General features: G+C 35.6%; 1 protein-coding gene across 16 annotated transcripts in view; it reads left to right on the forward strand.

Annotated features, from left to right (window-relative positions):
- ERC1 (ELKS/RAB6-interacting/CAST family member 1) overlaps positions 1 to 25,285 on the forward strand; it is a 537,425-nt gene that overhangs the window by 102,715 nt on the left and 409,425 nt on the right. For 11 of the 16 annotated variants that reach the window (XR_012003002.1, XR_012003003.1, XR_012003005.1 and 8 more), the window contains exons 4-7: positions 2,005 to 2,079; positions 8,707 to 8,862; positions 10,112 to 10,195; positions 13,652 to 13,819. Coding sequence is in view for 10 of the 16 variants with exons in the window: in XM_025995462.2 (XP_025851247.1) it covers positions 2,005 to 2,079; positions 8,707 to 8,862; positions 10,112 to 10,195; positions 13,652 to 13,819 (483 nt within the window). In the remaining 6 variants the exon portion in view is untranslated. The remainder of the gene's footprint in view (positions 1 to 2,004; positions 2,080 to 8,706; positions 8,863 to 10,111; positions 10,196 to 13,651; positions 13,820 to 25,285) is intronic. The other 5 variants (XR_012003004.1, XR_012003007.1, XM_025995464.2 and 2 more) reach the window with 1 other exon arrangement.

Raw genomic sequence — 25,285 nt, forward strand, 5'->3', positions numbered from 1 at the left:
TAAAGTCCTAAGGAATGGGAGAATGCCTAGCATATTTGAGGAACAGCAGGGAGTCCAGTGTAGTTAAAGCATGGTGACTGAGGGAAGAGTGATAAAACATGAGGTCTTGTAGACTACTGAGCGACTTTGGCTTGCTTTGAGTCACATAGGGAACCATGATAAGAGTTTTGAGCAGAAGAGTGACAAGATTAAATTCATACTCTAAAAGGTCACTCTGAGTGCTCTGTTGAGAATAGACTGTAGGGGAGCAACATAAAAAGTGAGGAACCTAGTTAGGAGCTTGTTTTTAGATTTAAAAGAGATATATATCTATATCTATATAGATATAGAGATATATGTGTATATATATCTACATATATATATAGGCACACACACGTATATATTAAGATTGATTTATTTATTTGGGAGAGAGGGAGGGGGAGAGAAAATATGGGGGGATGGGCAGAGAGAGAGGGAGAGAGAGTCCCAAGTAGACCTGGTGCAGGGCTGGATCTCAGGACCTTGAGATCACACTCTGAGCAGAAAACCAAGAGTCGAATGCTTAACCAACTGTGTCACCCAGCCACCCCTAAAAGACACATTTTTGTTAGTGGCTCCCTCCAAATGGTAACAGTGTTTGCGTTTTGGATATATTTTGAAGGTTGAGTTAACTGGATTTCCTGATTGACTGTGGCTTGAAAGAGAAAGGAAGGCATTAAGAATTAGGTTTTTCACCTGAGTAACTGGAAGGATGGAGCAGGGTTTAGAGTACCACCAAGAATTTAATTTACTCTTGGGCATGAAGAGTTTGAGATATTTATTAAACATACAGATGGGATACCTTGTTTGAATATTTAAGGCTAGAGTCAGGGAGAAAAGTAGCAGAAAGGGTGGTATGTATTAATAGTGGTTTGCACTATAGTTTCAGCAACCAGCTGGTAAATGTGGATGTTCAGAAGTTACTGGTTTTTAAACTGTTGACTGTTTATAATTTAGAACTTTTGTCAGTTCAGGACAGTTCTTCCAGGAAGAGGTAATTTGGTGAATTGCGCAGTTCTATTTTCTGTTTCTCTTAAACCATTCTTCCTGGTCAGGCAGGAATGAATAAATTAGGTGAAAGGTATAATTAAAGTATTATACCTTCCTTTTCTTATGGTTAAGTATGGTTCAGATGGAAAGTATTCAACTGCGTATTCTCTGGGATCACTAGAAAGCTGTGCCAGGGTACTTTGGAAATGTTGACTGATTAAGTCAGAGACATTCACAAAATCTGACAGGAAATATCCTGAGGTGGACTGATAACCTTACTGTGACCCTCGAAGACCCTAATTGTGATATTACTACCATTGCTTCCTTTCTTCTTGATTCTGAACTCACTAAAATTGAGATTAAAAAGAATAGCTGTGCTTTTCTGACATTTTATAAACATGAACTATGAGGAAACTTGCCCAACAACCTTATTTTCTTTTGTCTTTCTACTTGTCACCCCACTGGAGAGAGATTTTCATTATAGGTAGCCAGGTTGTTACTCCAGGGTAGATGTTAGAGAAAGGATGTGGGTAACACAAATGCTTTTAGTAGCTTTGTGCAGTGCGGGCTGATTGTGACTGCTTTTATTTCTCTTTTTAAAAAGGGAATATTTCTAGTCTACCGTTTGGATCTTGGAGTTCTGATTTATATGTCTTAGGATCATGTGGAAAATTGACAGACCAATCTGGGTTTGTGCTGTAGTTTCCATCTGTCGTACTGATTTTATCTGTTTGACTAATTTTAAATATCTAGGTGTTCATAGACAGGGACTCTATCCCTGTGTGCTTGACCCTTAGAGTTCCTTAGCCTGGATGCAGTCTGTCGGTTCTCTGATCCACTAGGAAGGTCTGGTACACAGGGATCAGTCTTACAAGGATGGTATAATATCTTTTTTACACAATTACTCTCTCTCCCCATCTTTCTCTAACCTCTATTTAAGACAAAAGAAGAGCGAAAATGAAGACACTTACTCTCTCTTTTGCTTCTCTTGTATAGGAGATGCACCGGAGATTTGAGAATGCTCCTGATTCCGCCAAAACAAAAGCTCTGCAAACTGTTATTGAAATGAAGGTACGTAAGAATCTATGAAAAAATCTTCTGAGTCAGTTTTAAGTGATTTTTAAACTTTTAAATGATTACACACTTCCGTGTGTATTTTAGAAAGTGGTATGTGATAATATTTCACTTACTTTGTAGATTGAGAAGAAATAGTAAGACAATGAAAATGACACTGTAAAAGAACTTCAGTTTTATTCCCTTTTAGTTATAGATCATAACTCAAATGGGACCAAAAAGACTTGTCCAGAATTTCTTTAAATCAGCTCTGCTTAAACCTTTTGATCTCAGGACTCTTCTATTCTCTTTTTTTCTTTTTCTTTTTAAAATATTTTATTTATTTACTCATGAGAGACAGAGAGAGAGAGAGAGAGAGAGAGAGGCAGAGACACAGGCAGAGGGAGAAGCAGGGTCCATGCAGGGAGCCCGATGTGGGACTCGATCCTGGGTCTCCAGGATCACACCCTGGGCCCAAGGCAGGCGCCAAACCGCTGAGCCACCCAGGGACCCTCTTCTATTCTCTTAAGACAAGCTCATTCATTCGTTTTTAGAAAATGTCTGCCTAATAGCCTAGAAACTATAATTTGTCAATTGTTCTTTCAGGTAAAAATGATGTTCTATAAAAATAGTATCTAATGTGGCTTGCAACTCAAAGAGGCACATAAGTGCTATTTCTAAGGAACAACTGTCATACTTCAATGGGCAGAGATGCCTAGCTCCTTCCCATTTCATCACAAAGAATATTAAAAAGATGCATTCCTAAGGGTTGCGATTAATTAAAAGTAATATTTTTTACTGCTTCATTAGGGACATTCTCAAGGGAAGCAGTCTTCCAAAAATTTTATTTCTAGGGGCACCTGGCTAGCTCAATTGGCAGAGCATGTGATTCTTACCTCAGGGTCATGATTGTAAACCCCACATTGGGCCTAGAGCTTACTTAATTCTTTTTTTCCCCCCTTAATATATTTTTCTTTTTTTTCTGTGAGTGCCTGACCTGTAAAGTACAATGACTGCTGGTGTGGTTTGGTGCTACTCCCTGTTGTCCTGATACACTAGCAGTTTTTCCACCATTATATACCTTTAGTACAAATGTTAACATAGTGGAGAAGGCAAATAAAGTCATAATATTATTATGAAAATAGTTTTGACTATGTAGATGTCTTGAAAAGGTCTGGGGGATCCAGAACATAGAACATGGACCATACTTTGAAAAACTATGCCTTAAGTTAATGAATAGTTAGAAATCTTTAGGCTCTGTGTTACGTTGATCAAGAGCTTGTCTTCTAAATTCCTTGGGTTCAAAATTTTGGGTTTACTTGAATCAGTTGTATGACACAGAGCAAGTTACCTAACCTCTCCCTATGCCTCAATTTCTTTATTGATAGAAGGCGATGATAAACCACCATCCTGTAGTTGGTTTTGAGTTTTAAATTAGTTAAGCAAGTAAAATATTTTGAATAATACCTGGTATATTGTAAACTGTTAGCTGCTACTGCTGTTATTTTTATGAACATCATATTCTTTCTTACAAAAGTGGAAAGACTCTTATAGATAAGAACCTATCTTTCTCTTTTTTTAGCCTCTTCATATTCCCTTGAAAGTTTGACACTATTTTTACTTTGTGGGCCTTTATTTAATATTTGGTATATGACAAGAATATTTAGTTTATTGGTATATGGTTTTATGCAAATAGGTGCTTCTTAAGTATAGTTATAAGAACTTTTCTCTGAATTTAAATGATTTCTTCTTAAGATGGATAATGTTTCTTGGGGCCTTGTGGGGGCTTTGTAAGCTATGTAATGAACAGAACTGGAGTTCATAGCTGGAGGTGATTTGTCTTGTGTGGAGCACCAGTCCCTCTTTCATTGGCCCCTTTTCATCCCCCCAAAACCCCCAATTAATGTCAGAAGTAAGCCACATTTCATTTATTGGATAGTCACATGCAAATGCCTAGTATCTTAGTTATTCTTAAGGGACTATATCCTGATATTTCCAGGAAGATGTATAGTAATCTTAAAGGTGAATTTTCAGATAGTACAATGAAAATAGTTTATAGGCATAACCTTGTTTTACTCTGCTTCACTTTATTGTGTTTTGCAGATACTGTATTTTACAAATTGAAGGTTTGTGGCAACCTTGCATCAGGCATATCTTTTGATGCTATTTTTTCAACAGCATTTGCCCACTTCGTGTCTTTGTGTCACATTTTAGTAATTCTTGCAATATTTCACACTTTTTCATTATTATTCTATTTGTTATGGTGATCTGTGATCTTTGATGTTACTGTTGTAGTTGTTTTGGGTGTCACTGATAAATGGCGCCACTTGATAAATCTGTGTGTTCTGCCTGCCTCACTGACCTGCCATTCCCCTAGAACTAACTCCCCCTCTCCTCAGGCCTCCCTGTTCCCTGAGACACAATAATGTTAAAGTTAGGCCAACTAATAACCCTACAGTGGTCTTGATGTTCAAGTGAAAAGAGTCACATGTCTCGTTTTAAATGAAAAACTAGGAATGATTAAGCTTAGTGAGGAAGGCATGTCCAAAGCTAAGATAGGCTTGAAAGCTAGGCCTCTTGCACCAAACAGCCAAATTATGAATGCAAAGGGAAACTCTTGAAGGAAATTAAAAGCTGCTACTCTAGTAAACATATGAATGATAAAAAGTGAAACAGCCTTATTGCTCACATGGAGAAAGTTTTAGTGGTCTGGATAGAAGATTAAACCAGCCACAACATTCTCTTGAGCCAAAACCTAATCCCGGGCAAGGCTATAAGTCTCTCAATTCTGTGAAGGCTGAAAGAGGTGAGGAAGCAGCAAAGGAATGCTTGAAGCTAGCAGAGGTTGGTTCATGAGGTTTAAGAAAAGAAGCCATCTCCATGACATAAAAGTGCAGGGTAAAATAGCAGGTACTGACGGAGACAGTGCAGCAAGTTACCCAGAAGATCTAGAAGGTTCACTATGAGAGTGGCTCCACCAAACAACAGATTTTCAATGTAGATGAAACAACTTTCTATTGGAAGGAGATGCCATCTAGGACTTTATTTTTTTTTTTAATTTTTAAAAATTTTTTTATGATAGTTACACAGAAAGAGAGAGAGAGGCAGAGACACAGGCAGAGGGAGAAGCAGGCTCCATGCACCGGGAGCCCGACGTGGGATTCGATCCCCGGTCTCCAGAATCGCGCCCTGGGCCAAAGGCAGGCGCCAAACCGCTGCGCCACCCAGGGATCCCCATCTAGGACTTTAATACCTAGAGAAGTCAGTGCCTGGCTTCAAAGCATGAAAAGATAGGCTGAATCTCTTGTTAGGAGCTAATGCGCTGATGACTTTAAGTTGAAGCCAGTACTCATTTACCATTCCAGAAATCCTAGGGCCTTAAGAATTATGCTTAGTGGGGATCCCTGGGTGGCGCAGCGGTTTGGCGCCTGCCTTTGGCCCAGGGCGCGATCCTGGAGACCCGGGATCGAATCCCACATCGGGCTCCCGGTGCATGGAGCCTGCTTCTCCCTCCGCCTGTGTCTCTGCCTCTCTCTCTCTCTCTCTTTGACTATCATAAATAAATAAAAAATTAAAAAAAAAAAAGAATTATGCTTAGTCTCTGCTGTCTGTGCTCTATAAACAAAGCCTAGATGGCAGTGCATCTATTTGTAGCATGGTTTACTAAATATTTTAAGGCCACTGATGGGACCCACTACAGAGAAAAAGAGATTCCTTTCAAAATATGGCTGTTCATTGACAATGCACCTGTTCACTGAAGAGCTCTGATAGAGATTATTGTTGTTTTTGTGCCTAATAACAAAACATTCATTCTGCCCCCCATGGATCAGGGAGTCATTTTGACTTCCAGGCCTTTTTTTTTTTAAGATTTTATTTATTTGTTTGACAGAGAAAGAGAGTGAGCACAAGCAGGGGAAGTGGGAGAGAGAGAGAGAGAGAGAGAGAGAGAGAGAGAGAGAAAAGTAGACTCTGTGCTGATCAGGGAGCCCGATGTGGGGCTCAATCCCAGGGTCCTGGGTTCATGACCTGAGCTGAAAGCAGATGCTTAACTGACTGAGCCACCTAAGTGCCCCTGGACTTCCAGGTCTTATTATTTAAGAAATATATTATAAATATATTTATATATTTATCTCTATGGCTATTTATCTCTATTTATATTATCTCTATGGCTATAGCTGCCATAGAGAGCAGCTGTAAAATTTGTTAAATTCCAAATAAAACTATACTTAATTTTTGCTTCTGAAGGATCTCTGGGCCAAGTAAATCAAAAACCTTTTGGAAAGAATTCACCACTCTAGATGCCAATAAGAACATTTGTGATTCATGGGAAGAGGTAAAAATATCAACCTGAATAGGAGTTTGAAAGAAGTTGATTTCAACCTCCTGGATGACTTTGAGGGGTTTAGGACTTCAGTGGAGGAAGAGCTGCAGATGTGGTGGAAAGAGCAAGAGAACTAGAATTAGGAGTAGAACTTGAGGTGTGGCTGAATTTCTTCTTGAATCTTATGCTAAAACTTGAATAGGTGAGGAGTTGCTTTTAATGGATGAGCAAAAAAAAAAAGTGGTTTCTTAGGATGGGATCTACTCCTGGTGAAGATGCCGTGAAGGTTGTTGAAATGACAACCAATGCTTTAGAATATTATATAATCTTAGTTGGTAAAGAAGCAGCAGCAGCAGCAGCAGGGTTTGAGAGTATTGACTCCAGTTCTGAAAGAATTTTTCCTGTGGGTAAAATACTGTTAGACAGTATCACATGCTATAGAGAAATTGTTCGTGAAAGGAAAAGTTTTAATTAATGCAGCAAGCTTCTTTGTTGCCTTATTTAAGAAATTGTCACAGTCACCCCAAATTTAGCAACCACCACCCTGACCAGTCAGCACCTATCAACATGTAGGCAAGACCCTCTACTAGCAAAAAAGGTCATGACTTTGCTGTAAGCTCAAATGATAGTATTTTTTAGCAATAAGTTATTTTTAGATTAAGTTATATACTTTTTTCATTAAAAATTATGTTCGTGGAAACATAATTTTTTTATATGCAGTGGGAAACCAAAACATTTATTTGATTTGCTTTATTGTGATATTTACTTTACTGCAGTGATCTGGAGCCAGCCCACAGTATCTTCAAGTTATGCCTGTATTTATTCTTTATAGGCCAGGAGATTAATTGTGGCCCACTAAATTTTATTTTGGGGGGGGCTATGATAGAAATGGGATGTACCCACTAATTTTAAACAAGTAATTGAGAATTTAGGGTTAGAGTATCTTTTGATTGTATTAATTCAGTGCATTTAATTTGGAACCAAATAAGAATGCCTGGGTTGCTCAGTGGTTGAGCGTCTGCCTTTGGCTCAGGGCGTGATCTTGGAGTTCCGGGATTGAGCCCCACATTGGGCTCCCTGCATGAAGCTCTGTCTATGTCTCTGCCCCTCTCTCTGTGTCTCTCATGAATAAATAAATAAAATATTTAAAAAATAATTTTGAACCAAATGTAAGTTTAATTTGAATAGATTGATAAAGGAAAATTTTTGTTATATTTTTAAAGATAATACAATGCAAAACAGGGAATACATCCTATCTCCCTTCTCTCTCTTGAACCTAAAAATTGCTAGTTGTAGTTGTCTCATGATAAATGCTTTAACTTTCATCTGCATGCTCTAAGAATTATGGTAGGCAAGAATGTCAATCAAGAAATCTTTGAAGTAAAGTACAAAAGGAGGTAATTTTAAAATTGCTTTCTTTCTAAAGGATTGATTTCTCTAAAATTCCAAATAAAACAAAACTGTACTTAATTTATGCTTCTTCTACTTTATTTCTTAGGTGAATAAACATATACAACTCTAGATATAAAAGTGTTCATTCTATGTAGGAATTTTTCTGTAATTGACATCTAAAATGATCTTCCTGTAATTGATAACGTCTAAAGTAATCTGTGGATAAACTAGATACTGTGACAAACCAAACCAAGAAATTGAACATAGAAGAATGTTCTACTGAGAGGTGATATTTGTGGAGATGATGGTTTATAAGGATAGTGATTTGAAAAAAGTTATGCAAAATACTTCAAATATGTAGAGAACTATTCAAATGTGTAGAGAACTATAGAGAATAAGTAATATGATAAACTGTAATTGTTAGCATAATTATTCATCCCTTTGTTATTCTTACAGTAGGATGCTTATAGAATATTGAGAATATTATTACATAAATCTTTGAGACATTTTTACTCTTCTTCCTCCTTTGGGAGCAGAAATAAACCTTTTAGGTTTATTTTAGGGGTCACAGAGTAGAATGATAGAGTAGCTAGGAATGGTTTTGCTGTTAATATTATAAGATTTTTTCCTAGAAGTTGATTGACCATGAAGTACAAAGAAACTTTAACTTTCCATTGCTTCTACTTCTTTAATGAAAGGGCACAGACTGGAGGAAGAGACAGAAGAAAAATCATATTCTAGATATGAACTCTCCTCCTTTCACTCAAGTGGCCATAAAGATATAATTTAGAAGCAAGGCACCAATTTCTAGACAGCAGTTTTCCTGGATAGTTGTTTATCTTTATTAAATTCACTATCCGTAAAGACTGAGTTTTTCAGCTTCTCTGATTCTTTGTGAATACTTTAATGTCTAAATCTTCCATTGTCTTCAGGATTCAAAAATTTCCTCTATGGAGCGTGGGCTCCGAGACTTGGAAGAGGAAATTCAGATGCTGAAATCAAATGGGGCCTTGAGTACTGAAGAACGGGAGGAAGAAATGAAACAAATGGAGGTCTATCGGAGCCATTCTAAATTTATGAAAAATAAGGTAATGGTGTGTGATACTGTAATTTTTAAAAGAGGTTTAAGAAACCTGATGCATATCTCTGTTTCCTTAGTGATGATGAAGAACTTCACATTGTTTTGTCAGACTTCAGGGAAAGATAGAATTCTTAGAATTCTTTCAAATGGAACTTTCCTAAAACTGAAGTCAGAATTACTGATGTATAGTTACTTCAAGTTTTCACTTAAAAGAAAATTATTCCTGTGAGGCTGATCTGTATTGTCACAGTTTAATGTTTATATCTATCAGTACTTCTGAGGTGATTTAGTAGAATTATATCCAAATTGAGTTTTTCTCACTACATGAGATACCAACCAAGTTCTGCAACTCTTGTGTGGTATTTTAAAAGTCAAAACCCTAAGAGGCTGAACCCAGTCCCTCCACCTTTTTTTCCCCCTGAAATGACTTAGATCATATATTATTTTCCCTTCATAAAGGGAAAGGGAAAGTTCCATAAAGGGAGGCTCTATGCTCTGTCCCTTGGAGAAGATCCATTTGTATCAGGTTTCCCATGTGCACTCAGATATATCTACAGTGGAATACATATCAGCAAGACATGTCAGTCCATATTTAGAAACTCAGTCATAGTAGTTTTTCCTTAGATCCAAAGCCATTTAGTTTGATTCTATGAACTATGTAGGCAAATTGAAGGATATTAGTTTATCATAGTTATAAATTAGCTAGCTTTGTTTTGGTTTAATTAAAAATCATAATTGTGATTATGAAATATTAGCTAGAAAATAACTCTTCTGTCTCACTTGCGTTAGTTTCCCAGTTTCTCAGAGCGGAAAACTGTAAAGGAATGATACACAATTATTCTAATTTCCTTTCCAGTTTCTGGCTTCTTGCTGTGGTGCCCATACCTGGCATAAAAGTCAGTAGAATATTCCTTTATTATTTTAAGAATCTTTTATCAGTGACTACTGACAATTTATGTTAATTTTAGAACCTAAAAATTCACATATCCAATGTTCTATTAGTTTGTATTTTTCACCCCAATTTTATAATAAAATATGCTTACAGTATAATCTGTGCTTTCCACTTGCTGATTGGCACATTTAAATCCATTTAAAAAAACCCTTGAAAATAGAGAAACTATCTAGGGTGCTTTCAAGAGGGAACTAGGGAAACAAATTTGATTGTGTTATATAGGTTATTGTTATATCTGGCTGAAAAGCAGATAATAAGACCAAAGTTGACACATAAGTGAAAAAGAATAACAATGTCGTGACAGGTAGAGCAACTGAAGGAGGAACTAAGTTCGAAAGAGGCTCAAGGGGAGGAGCTGAAAAAGAGAGCGGCTGGTCTTCAGGCTGAGGTCTTTGCCGTAAGATTTACTCTCTGTGTGCAGTGATCCCACAGTGGGACCCTGCTAGCTCTGGCTTCTGGGTGGCTTATACTTTCATTCTCTTTGGTCGGCAGCTTTGCCAATACTAGCACTAACCAGCCTGCTCTGCTCTTTAACCGACTCCTGTTCACCAGTTTGACCCATATGTCACTTTGTGTGCAGTGAGCCCTCACTTGTTCTGGTTCTTTATTGTTGCTTTTTTCACTCTATGGATGGTACTTCAAAGTGTGTTTTTTTTCTCTTTTCTTTTTGTAGATACTTGTTGATTTACATGAATGGTGATTTATTTCTGCAGATGTTCTAGGTTCTGAGATTATTTGAATTTGAAATTCTTTTTTTTTAACGAAGTAAGGTATAATTGATCTATCTTTATATTAGTTTCAGATTTGTAACATAATGATTTAAGATATTTACATATAGTGAAATCTCCACAATAAGTCTAGTTAACATCCATCACCATACATAGTCTGAAATTTTTTTCTTTTCTTTTTTTTTTATTTTTAAAGATTTTATTTATTTATTCATGAGAGACACACACACACACAGAGAGAGAGAGAGAGAAAGGCAGAGACACAGACAGAGGGAGAAGCAGGCTCCATGCAGGGTGCCCGACATGGGACTCAATCCCAGGTCTCCAGGATCAGGCCCTGGGCTGAAGGTGGCACTAAACCGCTGCGCCACCAGGGCTGCCCCGAAATTTTTTTCTTCTTGTGATGAGAACTTTTAAGATCAGCTTTCCTAGAATTTGAAATTCATGAGTAAAGTGCTTTAGCTTCATATGTATTAACTCTTCATTAGGTGATTTTTCAACAAATGTTACTTATTTTAGAACAGAAAGTGATTTGATTAGAGTTATCTAGTAGATTAGAATTAGCATGAAACATAAAGTCTCTCAATCTAGTTTAATCTTCTGTCTAAAGAACTTAAAATTCCATTTCAAAATATAAAAAAATAATAAAATAGCTAACACTCAAGCACTTACAACCTGCTGAGGTCGGTATATCATCTAAGCCCAATTCATAGATGTGGAAACCAAGGTAGCAGAATGACGCTCAGGTAATAGCTGGTAAGAGGCAGAGCTTGATTTTTTTTTAAAATCAAGCAATCTGGTTCTAGAACCTGTGCTGGTGAGCTCTTCAGTATTCTAGCCTGTCCTAGGCCATGTGCACATATGTTGCACAAAGTCAGGAAAAAACTGCTACTGAAAATAATTGTGGGATAAGACAGGAATGCAGCATTAAAAAATAAAAACTTGTGGTAATTTGATGTTTTTATTGTTTATGGACCCCTTTATAGTACAGCTAGTAAAGTGAAATATTTTATCTAGAAGGAACTCATTTGGTTTATGGTAACGATTGTCTAGAGGACTAGTTGATGTGTAAGTTTACTATTTTCCCCTTAGCTATTATAAATATTTCTTTGCTGTGTCAGACAACAGGCTAAGCGCAGTCCAGACATTATTTTATTTAATCTCCAAACAGTACAGTAGTATTGGTTTCCTGTTCCCATTTTATTGATTGGGAAGGCAAAGCTTAGAGAGGTAAATACTAAAAGACACACTTGTCCTCAGGTGTGAGTGATTGCAAAGCCTCGTGCTCCAAGCTTTTCTGGAAAATGTGTACTTCTAATTCTAAACTCTGCTTTCCATTAGAATATTTTCTTTCCCTTCTCAGTCTTTATGGCCAATATAGCATTATTTGAGGATTATTTAATAAAGTAGATGATGAGAAAACAGGGATTTTATAATTATTTTTAACCAGGTGATTGGAGGTAATTGGAAATATGAATAATTTTTAAATTATAGCAGTTCTTTAGTTGAGGGAGTGATAACATTTTAAACATTTCTCCCGTATGTTCATTCATACAGCAAGTGTGTTTTTAGTGCAACCTGTGCGTTAAGGATGGAATGCTATAAATAGGTGTTTTTTTGTTGGAGAGGGGATGTCGTGAAAGATGCTCTAGTATTCAGTTCGTGGTAGTTTGAGGGCACATATTCATATTACAGGGTGGAGATGCCCCAGCATTATAGTATGTGGTAGTTCCAGGGTACATACTCATATTACAGGGTGAAAATAGCTGCCATGTATAGTCTTCTTCCACTGATGTTCTTAGTATCCTCAGTAGTATGCATACAGTAAGCAAATAGAAATATTTGTGGGGTTAATGAATAACTAAATCTACAAATAGAATTTTCATGCATATGAAAAAATGCTTGTCTTCTTGCTAAACAAGAAGAGTAAATCAGAAATATATTTTTAGGGCTTCTTAAAAGCCTAATTTTATTTCAAATAATATTTATTTCATATTTCCTCATGGGAAATTGTTCTCAAAATTGTCCTTTATACCAAAGATTATTATAGTGAAAATACTGTAGATATGTTCAATGAAAAACAATAACAAAGGACTTTTCATTTCATCAGTAATATTGAAATTAGCAACTTATCAGATTTATACTTCCAATAATTAATCTGTTAGTGCACAGCTACTTTACTAGGCAGGAGACAGAAGGTAAAAGCAAGTCTGATTTTTGTTTATTTGGTGTACATTTAGAGTGAGAGACTATTTAGAAAATTCTTAGAAACAGAAATGTAAATGAGGTATTACATAAAAATTTTTTTAAGAGGGGAAAAGTTTATGGGAGAGTGAATGGCACCTCTTGACTTATGGATTACTCTGTCAGTAATTCAGATTCAAATTACACATGTAGATTCTTAAAGAATGAGCCTTTATGCATTTAAGTCATATACTTTTATCCATTTAGTTGGTATGACATGTTGTAGATGATGTGACTTTGTAGGTGGAATCTTTTCTTAGGTCAATATCTCTTAACTCATCAAAATTAAATGATTTCTAAAAGGCATGGGTTGATAATGCCACATAACACGAAAGTGAGCTTTTTAAGAGGATTTTATGTGAACTTTTGTTTGCAAATGAAAAAATAAAAAGTATACCAGCAGCACCTTTCGAATTTAACTTTAAATAGCAATGCTAGGAAGTTTTCTTTTTCCCTTCTGTTTTACCTCTACACTAATTGTGCTTTATGTTTTAAGAGGTCTGACTTAATAAAATGAAAACTGATTAGCACAGTGATATTCAGATGCTTCCTGCTATTTCATATTAATCTAATTGAATTTGGAATTTTTCTCCTGCTGTTCTTTAAGGGATTTTGAAGAGTATTTAGGAGATATAATAAATGAAAACTGGAATTTCCCTATTTGTTGACAAACTCCTTTTTTTTTTTTTTTTTTGTGATGGGTGGTTATCCAAGATTAGATGATGCTAAAGGATGAATTAATTATGTTTTGTCATAAAACTAATAGTACTATATTTAGTTTCCTATTTTGTGACTAAGCTCTATCAAAGATCTAGATCAAACATGGTTGTTTCATTTCTTTGTTCCTTACAGTGTTTTATTTTCTTCTCTAGATTGGTCAGGTGAAGCAGGAGCTGTCCAGAAAGGACACAGAACTACTAGCCCTACAGACAAAGCTAGAAACACTCACAAACCAGTTCTCAGACAGTAAGCAACACATTGAAGTGCTGAAGGAGTCCTTGACTGCTAAAGAACAACGGGCTGCCATCCTACAGACTGAGGTAAAAAGAATTCTGGCATTTGCAGGGAATCAGTTCCTTGACACCTTTTCATGTATATCACCTGTGCTGTTTTTGTTATACTTAGATTTGGGAGATATGAATAATATAATGATTCTTTAGCAATGTGATCACTTCCTATACTAAAATATAACTGTCTTGTTTCAATTGTTCTTAGATCTAACTAATTAAATTTGGTGTAGTTTATGTGTTTTTTAATTCTTTGAACATTCCCCAAGTTTGTACTTCCAAGTATACTTTAACATTATGAAATGAAAAGATAGTTGTAAAAAAGAAATCCAAAGGAATCTTTTGTTTTCACCCATGGTGAATCTTCTAGTCATGAAAGGCAGTGAGGGTGGTTACTCTCTGTTGAGATTATTGTGTTCTTAATTTCTGATATTATGAATAGCTTTATGTAGGCAAACTGCAGAATCTAGAAATGTTCTAGGTAGATCTTGTTTTGAACTACAGATCATGAGACAATGTGCCCTCATATCTTGTTTGAAAGTGAAGTTAGGGGATGCCTGGGTGGTTCAGTGGTGGAGCATCTGCCTGTGGCTTAGGGGCATTCTCCTGAAGTCCCGGGATCAAGTTCTGCATCAGACTCCCTGCATGGAGCTTGCTTCTCCCTCTTCATATGTCTCTGCCTCTCTCTCTCTCTGTCTCTCATGAATAAATAAAATCTTTGGAAAAAAATGAAGTTAATATTTTTAGAAACCTTAGGAGATTAGTCTGTCAGCCCTATTTATAGGTAGGAGTACCGTAAATCATTCCATACAGATGAGAATCTATCATATTTGTAATGATCCAAGAGAAGGAATTGATGATGCTATATGAATTTATTGTCTTAAATATTTTTTAAAAGGCCTAGTGAAATAGGGAATTTAGGTAGAAATAGATAAGTAGTTCTGCTGTATAGAAGAAAAATAAAGCATACAATGTGGATTAGTTTTTTTTTCCTTTTTCTTTTAAAGAATCAGATAGGTAAGTAAGGGCATACTTAGATGGAAAAGAGGAATGAGGATTAAAAAGAATGCATAAAAACAATATAGATGGCGGAAGATGAGAATCATCAAGTGTGGAGGAATGGGGAAATCACCAAAACTCTTTCATGTAATATTTGATTTTTGTACAGTTTGGGACTTTGCTGAAAATGAGAGATTTGGATGATGAATTTGTAATTTTCCTTACAACTTGGACTTTTTTTTTTTTTTATCAATCATGTTTCATATTAGCAGGATATCAACCTCATTCTTCCTCACAAGGATATTTTAGATAAAAATTAGTTTTGGCTCTGGGGTCATAGTTCCTGAGTTTGAAATTCAGCTTTACTAGTTACCTACCAAGAATGTGATCCTGGGCACGTTATTTAACTTCACTGTGCCTCACTTTTCCTACATCTGTAAGATGTGTTTGCTTCATCAGGTTGTTAGGATTAAACTAGTTTATTGCATACAGTATAAAGCCTTTGTCTATTACTGGCATCATTATAGCTATTATATTAAAATCAGCTTATATATATAAACTGAAAATATTAAAAGAATACGGCTTTCTTTTCATTGGCATACATTTTATTTAGAAGATTTGTTTTATAGTTTTATTAAGCTGATTTTATGTTCAGGGAATTGCAAATATAAAATTATCTGGAAAATGTTACCTGCAAAGTTACTAACTTACGGCTTATTAAGAGTTCCCCCCCCCCCCCCCAAAAAAGGAGTTTTCACCCCAGTAACTGGTGTGCATGCAGTACTACAAAAGGGTCAGAAGAGGGTGCCAGTGTTTTAGAGGTGAGCCGATTTCCAAGTTTACTACTATGATAGCACTGGCTAGACGTGACAGGTGTATAAAGAGAACCAGGCAGTTGGTTAATGATAATACAAACATTGAAAAGCTTGTCACAGTCTAATAAATGACTTTTTTTCCTCTTGGCAATCCATCCTTTTCTTCATACCCCTCTCATATAGTGTTCTTATTCGCTAGGTCTCACACAGATGGGCTTGTGATTGATTTCTTGTACCATAGGGAGTAAAGACTGTATTTGTGTCATTCTTGAATAGTTTTTATATTTGTTTTTAGCCATTGTGGGAGTAACTCAGTTTCAGTGATTACCCTTATAAGTTACTAGGACAGCCGCCTGAAACATGACCATCTCATCCTAAAAGATAACAATGTAAAAGCTAACAAAAGATAACAGTGTAAAAGCTAACAATCTTTTGAGTCTAAGATAATTACATGAAAATGATATGCTGATTTATTAGCATGTGCTTTTTTTCTCAAATTACTCTGGTGACATTTGACCAGGGTCACTTTTTCTAAGGTATCCTCTTATGTTAGAGCCCAATAAGAGGCACTTTGAGCCAGCTCTGTGAAAATTGTCACATATTTTTATAATTTGCTCCTAACTGATATTGTCCTCATCTCTGCAGCTGTCCTAGACTTTGATCTAACTGTCATATCACTAAATTCAAGTATGTCTGAGAAAGAACATGCATCAGGGAGTTTAAAAAAAATCCTTTAAAGAAAAATAGGATATGGGAAAAGAACTGATTTTCTTTCTATTCATGGTCTAGGGAATGAGGCCCTTTTGTGTTGGGCAGTGTACAATATATAGTATCTCTGGAATGGTTCCTATTTTATGAACATTTCTTTTAATCTGTTGGTCTTTACAGAGGTGGTCTGGATTTAGTAACATGGTGGTTAAAAGCATGAGCTTTGGAGTCAGATCTAAATTTGAATGCAACTATCTATGTTTATCAGTTATATGACCTTGGATGATTTACCTTTATCTCTATAATCCTTCATTTCCTCATTTGTAAGTGGGAATAATTAATAGTACCAACTTCCTAAGGTTGTTGTGGCTAGAATAGATGTTTAATTATGTAGCTCTTATCTGAATTTAGAGGGAAATATTAAATATCAATGGGTTTCAATTTTTTTTTTACCTACCTTAAAGTTTATAAGCATTGTTTATTTGATCTCTGTTGTTTCATGTGATCCTCAGATTAATTTTATGGATTAAGCAAGATAAATATTGTTTTTTTGCTTTCATTGTGGGGAATTATATGAAGTTTTTAATTACCATATGACTTTTGGTTGGTCCTTGGTCTAATCTCACTGGTACCCTGGGACTTTCAATACTGGTTATAAGATTTTCAGGAAATTTTCTGTTTTATGGTCACTTTCTTGTTTCTGATTCTTGATACATACTGTGGACGTTCTAGTGAGTTTATTTTCTGTTTGAGTTCTTCATGTGTAGAACCGATTTTATCAATAAATTAAAATAATGGAGACCTTACTGCTTCAAATTAGTGTAATTTTTTCTTCTCCCAGATATTGAATTTTAGAATTCTATTCATTATAGGTGAATATTATCATCTGTATCTTACTGACAGTTTATAGGGAGTAGTTCTTTTATAGATGAATCAGGGAATCAGCATTTAGCACAAAATAAAGAGCTGCCATGGCTGTAGGATGTTTAGGCAGTGAAACCTGAATGTTGTTTGACGTGCACCTTCTGCTTGCTTTCCTAACCCAGTGCCCCAGTATGCTGTGCTTTTCAAGTTAGAGTTTTGACTTCCTCAGGATACTTAGAGTTAGTAGTATATCCTTAGGACTGAGTGCATTTTAGAGATCATCTAATTTTTCCATAATTTATAAAACATATTTGATAATGTCTAACATTGAATGCTTTCTGTGTCATGCAGGGGCATATACTTTCTTTCATTTTCTCAGTTAATCCTTGCAGTAATCTTCTAAGAAATAAGAATTGTCATAACATTTTAAAGATGGCATACTGAAGCTTGGAGAGATTGAGGTTATGTGAGTTATTGCATGATTACCTGGGATTCAGAATTTGATCAGTTGAAACTCCAGAGTTTATGTTCTTGACATAATGCTATAATGCTTCCCTGTGTGGAATCTGAATATATGTGTGTATATATGGAACAGTTTTTCAGAATAAAAGAGGACTTGGCATGAAGAGGTGTTTTGGCATATTTTTCAGTAACTGTTTCTTTCTCATTGCTCTAGGTGGATCATTGCTCCATTACTACTCTGAGCAGTGCTTAGCCTGGTATGAACCACGGAGTAGTGGGGGGGGCAGTTCTTGTAGTATAACATTGATGTAGTATTCAAGCTGGCTTGTGAAGATGGCCTGATTAGCTTCTGAACACCCCCTTTTCCCTCCACATTACCTATGCCTGAGTAGAAGATCACTTCAGAAAGAGTGTTGGCAGAGTAGAAGTTCATATTTTTACATCAGAGGTTCTCAGATTTTGGGGCTTCCTGCCCACCACCACCAGTCCTCCAACTCCAAAGGGTAAGTTGGCACCATTCACAGTAGTGATAGGGCAGTGTCTTATTTGAGGAGATGCAGATAATGATAAACTTGAGAAAATGACAGGAAAATAGAAGTATAAGTATGGTTGTTAATACACTAGGATCAATACAATGTTTTAAGTTTCAGATCTTAAGTATGACACTCAGTTTATCTAGTGGAGAACAGAAAAGAATTGGGGAGGGGGTGGGGAAGAACAAGAGGTATGTGGATGCCATATGAAAAATGTTGGCCAAAATGGTATGAATAATGGTAAAGGCAGTATGTGCAAATAAGTTAAATTTAGATTAAAATACAAATCTCAGTTGCATTAGAAAATAAGATACAGAATATATTGTCAATAAGAGTTAAGCATAGGACAAAAAAAATAACAGAATTAAAAATAAAAGAATAGAAAAATTTAAAAAAATAAAAGGACTATCAAGAAAATGTCTTCCCAATCTGATTTATTTTAACATTAAATTATATATATATTATATAATTTTATAATTTTATATATATATATGTGTATATATATATATATGTATATATGTATATATTTTAAGTAGGCTCCACGCTGAGTGTGGGCACAATGAGGGGCTTGAACTCATGACCCTGAGATCAAGACCTGAGCTGAGAACAAGAGTCAGACACTTAGCTGACTGAGCCACGCAGGTGCCACTAATTATTTATTTTTATTTTTTTAATTTTTTTTAAAGAGCACACTGGTGGGGAGTGTGTGGGGAGCAGAGGAAGAGGGAAAAGCAGACTGTGCTAAGCATGGAGCCTGACATGGGAGCCTGACATGCAGCTCAATTGTGAGGTCTTGAGATTGTGACATGAGCCGAAATCAAGTTAACAGACTGAGCAAAGCAGTTATAAACCATACAGAGCAATATTATATATTAATAAAAAGAACAGTAGATCAAGAAATACAATGATTGTGGACATTTATGCATCTAACAACATTGCATTTGCCTTCAAGTGTATAAAACAGTAATGGAGAGAAATAGATACATCAACAATTAGCTGGTCATTAGTACATGTTCCTTTCAGAACTTGATCAAAGAAACAAAAATAAGGGGATCCCTGGGTGGCTCAGTGGTTTAGCGCCTGCCTTTGGCTCAGGGCACAATCCTGGAGTCCCGGGATTGAGTCCTGCGTCGGGCTCCTGGCATGGAGCCTGCTTCTCCCTCTGCCTGTGTCTCTGCGCCCCCTCCCCCCTTCTGTCTATCATGAACAAATAAGTCTTTAAAAAAAAAAGAAACCAAAAATAATTTAGAAAATTTCAAGAACATCAATAAGCATAAACAGTTATTCTGTAGAATATTGCACTAACAAATGGAGAATGTGCAGTGTTCTTGAGAACTTACTGAATAGTCATAAAAATCAAATGTCCTAGGCCACAGAGGAAATGTCAAAATTCCCAAGAATTCAAGTTACATGGACTATATTCTTTGACTCCCTAATGTGGCAAAATTAGAAATCAGTAATGAAGAATTGCAACATAAAACTAAAGTCTGGAATCTGAAAATTTAGGTGGTGGTGGGTGGTTTTTTTGTTTTTTTGTTTGTTTGTTTTTGAGTATAGTTGACACAGTGTTACATTTAGTTTTGGGTATATAGCTTAGTGACTTACCAAGTTTATACAGTATGTTGTGTTCACCACAGGAAAAGCCCGCATGTGTCCTGTAATATTGCCATTACAATATCATTGTATATTAATGCTATGCATTTATTCCTGTGACTTACTTATTCCATAACTGAAAACCTGTACCTCTCACTCCCCTTCCCCAATTTGCCTAACCCTCCACTCCCCTGCTCTTGGTACCCATCAGTTTGTTCTCTGTATTTATAGGTCTAATTCTCCTTTTTGTTTATTTGTTGTTTTGATTGCCACTTATGAATGGAATGATATGGTACTTGTCTTTCTCTGACTTACTTCACTAAGCATAGTGCTCTCTAGGTCCATCCATGTTATTTCAAAGGCATGACCTCATCCCTTTTATGGCTGTGTAATATTTCAGTGTGTGTGTGTGTGTGTACACATATACCATGTTTTCTTTGTCTATTAATGGACACTTACATTACTTCCATATCTTGGCTGTCAGAAATAATGCTGAAATAAACATAGGGATACACATACTTCTGGATTTGTTTTGAAAATATACTACTTAATGGCCTTCGGGTTAAAGGAGACTAGAATAGGGGTGCCTGGGTGGCACAATCAGTTAAGCATCCAACTCTTGATCTCAGCCCAGATCTTGATCTCAGGATTGTGAATTCAAGCCCCATATTGGGCACAGCACTGGGTTTGTAGCCTACTTAAAAAAAAAAGACTAGAAAGCAAATGAAAATCTGTGGGATATAATTAATCCTCTAGCATTTAGAGGGAAATGTCTTATTCTTATATTTATCAGAAAACAATAAATGAAAGCAAATAAGCTGAGTATACAAATCAGGAAACTAGGGAAAAAACACTAGAATCAAAACCAAAGGAACAGTAAGATGGAGGGTAATAGATACTAAATCAGCAATCAATATAGAGGATACAATAAGGTGAGTTAGTTGTTTTAAAAACATTAATCAGACAGGATCATCTCTTACAAAATGGTAAAGAAGTGACTACCAGTACCATACAATTTAAAAATAATAAAAGATTTTCTTCAGTTGGTGAATGGATAAACTGTGGTACATCTAGACAATGGAGTATTATTCAGTGCTAAAAACAGCCATCAAGCTGTGAAAAACATGGAGAAATCTTAAATGGATATTCCTTTATGAAAGAAGCCAATCTGAAAAGATTGAAAAGACTGAACACTGGTGTTCAGGATATTCACATTGTTGTATATCCAATCTCTAGAACTCCCTTCATTTTGCAAAACAAACACTCCGTACCATTAAGAAAAAACAAAAAACAAAAACCTCGCCATTCCTTCTAGGTCATAGCAACCACCATTCTACTTCTGTCTTTATGAATTTAACTTAAGTAGTTACTAAAAGTGAAATGATATGTCTTTTTGTGACTTACCCACAAAAACTTAAAGTAAAATGAATTTCATCTTGATAAAAGAGAGTACCACTCTGATAAATGATGTCAATAATGGGGGGAGGCTGTTCGTCTGTAGGGGCAAGAGGTATATGGGAAACCTCTATACCATCTTCTCTTAAGAGCTAAAACTACTCTTAAAAAATAAAAAAAATAAAGGACAATTATAAACAGTTATATTCTAATAAGCTTGAAAATATAGAACAAATAAATAGATTTCTGGAAAATATGACAAAGAAGGTTGAAGAGATAATAGAAAACATGAACAACAATCATTATGAAAATTAAATTGCTAATCAGCCTCTTCTTAAATTCCATGGTTCAGATGGCTCTTTATCAAAAGTTCAAAAATAATCATTTTTATGTTGAGGTTTTTCCAAAAAACAGAGAAAGTAAGAAAGCCCAAGACAATAGGAGGATATGAGGAAAAAGAAATTCAGAGATACCTGTTGATATCAGTAGATGGTATAATTTAATACTGTAAGGATATCAGTTCTCCCTAAGTTAGTATATATATCAATTCCAATGAAAATTCCTAGCAGTAATTTTTTTAGAAATTCACTGAACTGTACAGTTAAAAATGGTTAAGATGGCTAATTTTATGTTTTGTGTATTTTACCACAATTGAAAAATTTTAAATATTATATGGACAAGTAAAGCTCTTCTAACATTAAAGTGAAGAAAAATAAAATAAATGGGAGATCTGCCTTAACACATCTGAAAATATACTACAGAGCCATAAACTTAACCAAACCAAACAGTATATCCCAGATTGGTATAGTACTGGTACAGGAATTGGGCAGATAGAGCACTAAAAGTAAATAAATAAATATAGAGAGTTAGCTGTGTATATAGTTGGGATCATCATAAACTAGTGCTAGTTAACTGAGTGTTAGGAAACTGATATACTATAGGGAGAATAAAATTGGCTACCTACCTGGTGCCAGATATAACAGTGAACTCCGTATCAAAGATCTCAATGTGAAAGAGAAAACTATAAAACTAATCAATAAAAATGTATCTTAGGTAGAATATTTTAAGTGACACCATCAAATTTAAGGATTTCTGTTCAAGAAAGAACACTATTGACAGAGTTAACAAATGTGTAACTGGGAGAAGATATTTTCACCACCTCCCAAAATAACAAAGATTGAGATACAGAATAAAAAAGAGATGCTTGCAAAACTATAAGAAAGTTTATACATTATGCTGTGTTCACCACAGGAAAAGTGAGCATGTATACTGTAATATTGCCATTTACAATATCATTGTATTCTTAATGCTTGCATTTGTTCCCATGACTTACTTATTCCATAACTGGAAACCCATATCTCACTCCCCTTCCCCAATTTACCTAACCCTCCACTCCCCCGTGGGAGGGAAGGAGAGAAGGGTTTAAATAGGCAATTAACTAATAAGGAAACCTAAGTGGTTAGCAAATAAATATAGCATAGGATCCTCAACCTCATTAGTAAATAAATGCAAATTTCAGAGATGATGAAATGCTATATTCCATTGATCAAATTAGTAAAAATTAGCAAATAAGTTAATATTCAGGGCTTGTAAGGATTTGGGCTAAAGGAACATAGACGGCATTGTTGGCTCCAGTAATGCCATTCCTGGGTATGTTCCCTAGAGAAAATTTACCATTGGTCCACAGGAGGACATGCATAAGGATGTTCACTATAGAATAAGGAATTGAAGGCAGCCCAAATGTTTTTCACTAGAGGAGTTAGATGAGTAAACTACAGTAGATAATATATCATGTAATACTATAGAAAAGTCAAAAGCAATGATCTAGAAGTATTCATAGGGCCACGGGTATATATTTTTTTAAAAGTAAGAGAACAAAATGATGTATATAACATTCATATAAATTAAAAATATATGCATATAAAAATAAGCCTCTATTTCTAAGTTACATGCATATTCAATAACATCACACGTTAGAATGGCTACATACTGAATGAGGAATGGATATTGAATGTCGATGGAAAAATAATAAAATAACAATAAAACTGTGGTTGGATAGTTTTAAATGAATTGAAGATTAAGAGCAATTTAGTTCCTTCTTCAACTTGATAGAAGTTTGAAAGCAGTAATTCTGACTGTGTAACTACTGTAAGGTATGTTGAATATAGTGTATTTACCATATTGATTCTCAGAGTTGTTTTGGCAGACCTCTCTGGCAGGGCAGATGTACCTCTTTCTTATTGTCTCTTCCAACACAGTCATCTGTCAGCAAGGATTCTAACTAAGGTTTAGAAGGGTTATTCTTTTTGGTAACTAAGGGGCTTGGATTTTATTTTATTTTACTGTATTTTATATTTTATTGTATTTTATATTTTATTTTATTTTATTTTATTTTATTTTTTTATTTTATTTTATTTTTTTATTAAGATTTTATTAAGATTTTATTTATTGATTGATTCATGATAGAGAGAGGTAGAGACACAGGCAGAGGGAGTAGCAGGCTCCATGCCGGAGCCCGACTCAGAGCTCAATCCCGGGGCTCGGGGATCGTGCCCTGGGCCAAAGGCAGGCGCTAAACCCTGAGCCATCCAGGGTTCCCAGGGGCTTGGATTTTAATGGTGATGTGTGGATAGCAGACACTAACTGGGGTAGAGATTTGAAACCGAGACTCCTTCATAAATCCTGGGAAAAAGTGGACTAGAAAAAATTCCTCTTTCCAGTATCAGTTGACAACATGAGAAACTGACTTACTCACCTGGTCTTAGAGTTAGAAGAAAGTATCTTCTCATGAGCTTTGAGTTGAGTAAGTACAGCTGCTGTCAACACTGATTTTAGCCTGGTCTTTACAGATTCCCACAGATGAGAGCTCTGCTTAGAATGAATTTACAATCCCAAATTACTAAATCACCTGTGAAATTTAACCTACTCCAAACCAATATCAGAAGTAAGAACAAATAGAGTGATTAGACCCTTAGGAACATTGGGTAGTAGAATGAGACCATAAATGAAATGATTAGAAATAAAGAATGGAGTAGTAAGCATAGGAGCACTCTTTAGGATAGAGGAGAAGATAAAACTTATTGGGCTGTTGTTTCAGTATGGGGAAGAGTAAAAGCTGAAGGTTTTCAGTGTAATAAAGGGTAGCACTAGCTATAATTGTTTAATGTCTTTTAATCTTGGCTTTGCCACTTACTTGTTTGTAAGTTTATACGTTTTGTGCTTCAATTTCCTTATTTATGAGAAGAGTAATAGCAGTACCATGAGAAGAATAAATAGCATTTATGAGAAGAATAATAGCATTACAATAGAGTATTGTGAGAGTTAAATGAGTTAATGCATGTACATACAACACTCAGTAAATAGTACCATTATGAAATACATGAAGGATTTAAAACATGAGGAAAGGGCAAAACACTATAAATAATACCAGGCAGGTTGTTAAAGAACAAAGCAGGGTTTTAGATATGAAATACATAATAACTAAAGTGAAGGAGAAATATAGTGGTTAAACTGCAGACTAGAGAATGCTGCAGGTACAGTTAGTGAATTGGAAGATACATCTGAGGAGTCTGAGGGAGAAGTCTCTTATGAAGAGAGCAGTAAGAAACAAGAAAAGATAGGAATTAAAGCAAAGTCTGTTGAAATAGAAATCTAACATCTATGGGAGTTTCAAAAGGGTAGGATAGAGGAAATAGGCAATTTTAGGAGAGGTAATTGCTGAGAATATTTCATTTTTTTTTAAGATTTTATTTATTTATTCATGAGAGACACACACAGAGAGAGGCAGAGACATAGGCAGAGGGAGAAGCAGGCTCCTCTCAGGGAGCCTGATAATGGGACTTGATCCCAGGACCCCGGGATCACGCCTTGAGCCAAAGGTAGATGCTCGACCTCTGAGCCATGCCTCTGACCCAGGCATCCCACTGAGAGTATTTCTGACTAGATAATAGGAATAGATCTTCATTTTAGGAGCAAATAATTCTTGAATAGGAGGATATCCACACTTACCATAAATCACAATGAAACCATAGATAAACTGATTTTAAAAGCTACCAGAGAGGAAATAATAGTTTACCTAAAAAGGATTAACAGGCCAGCAGCAGGCTTTTCAACAACATCAACGGAGCAAG

This window comes from Vulpes vulpes, chromosome 8 (assembly GCF_048418805.1).
Source record: "Vulpes vulpes isolate BD-2025 chromosome 8, VulVul3, whole genome shotgun sequence".
NCBI classification, from domain to species: Eukaryota; Metazoa; Chordata; class Mammalia; order Carnivora; family Canidae; genus Vulpes; species Vulpes vulpes.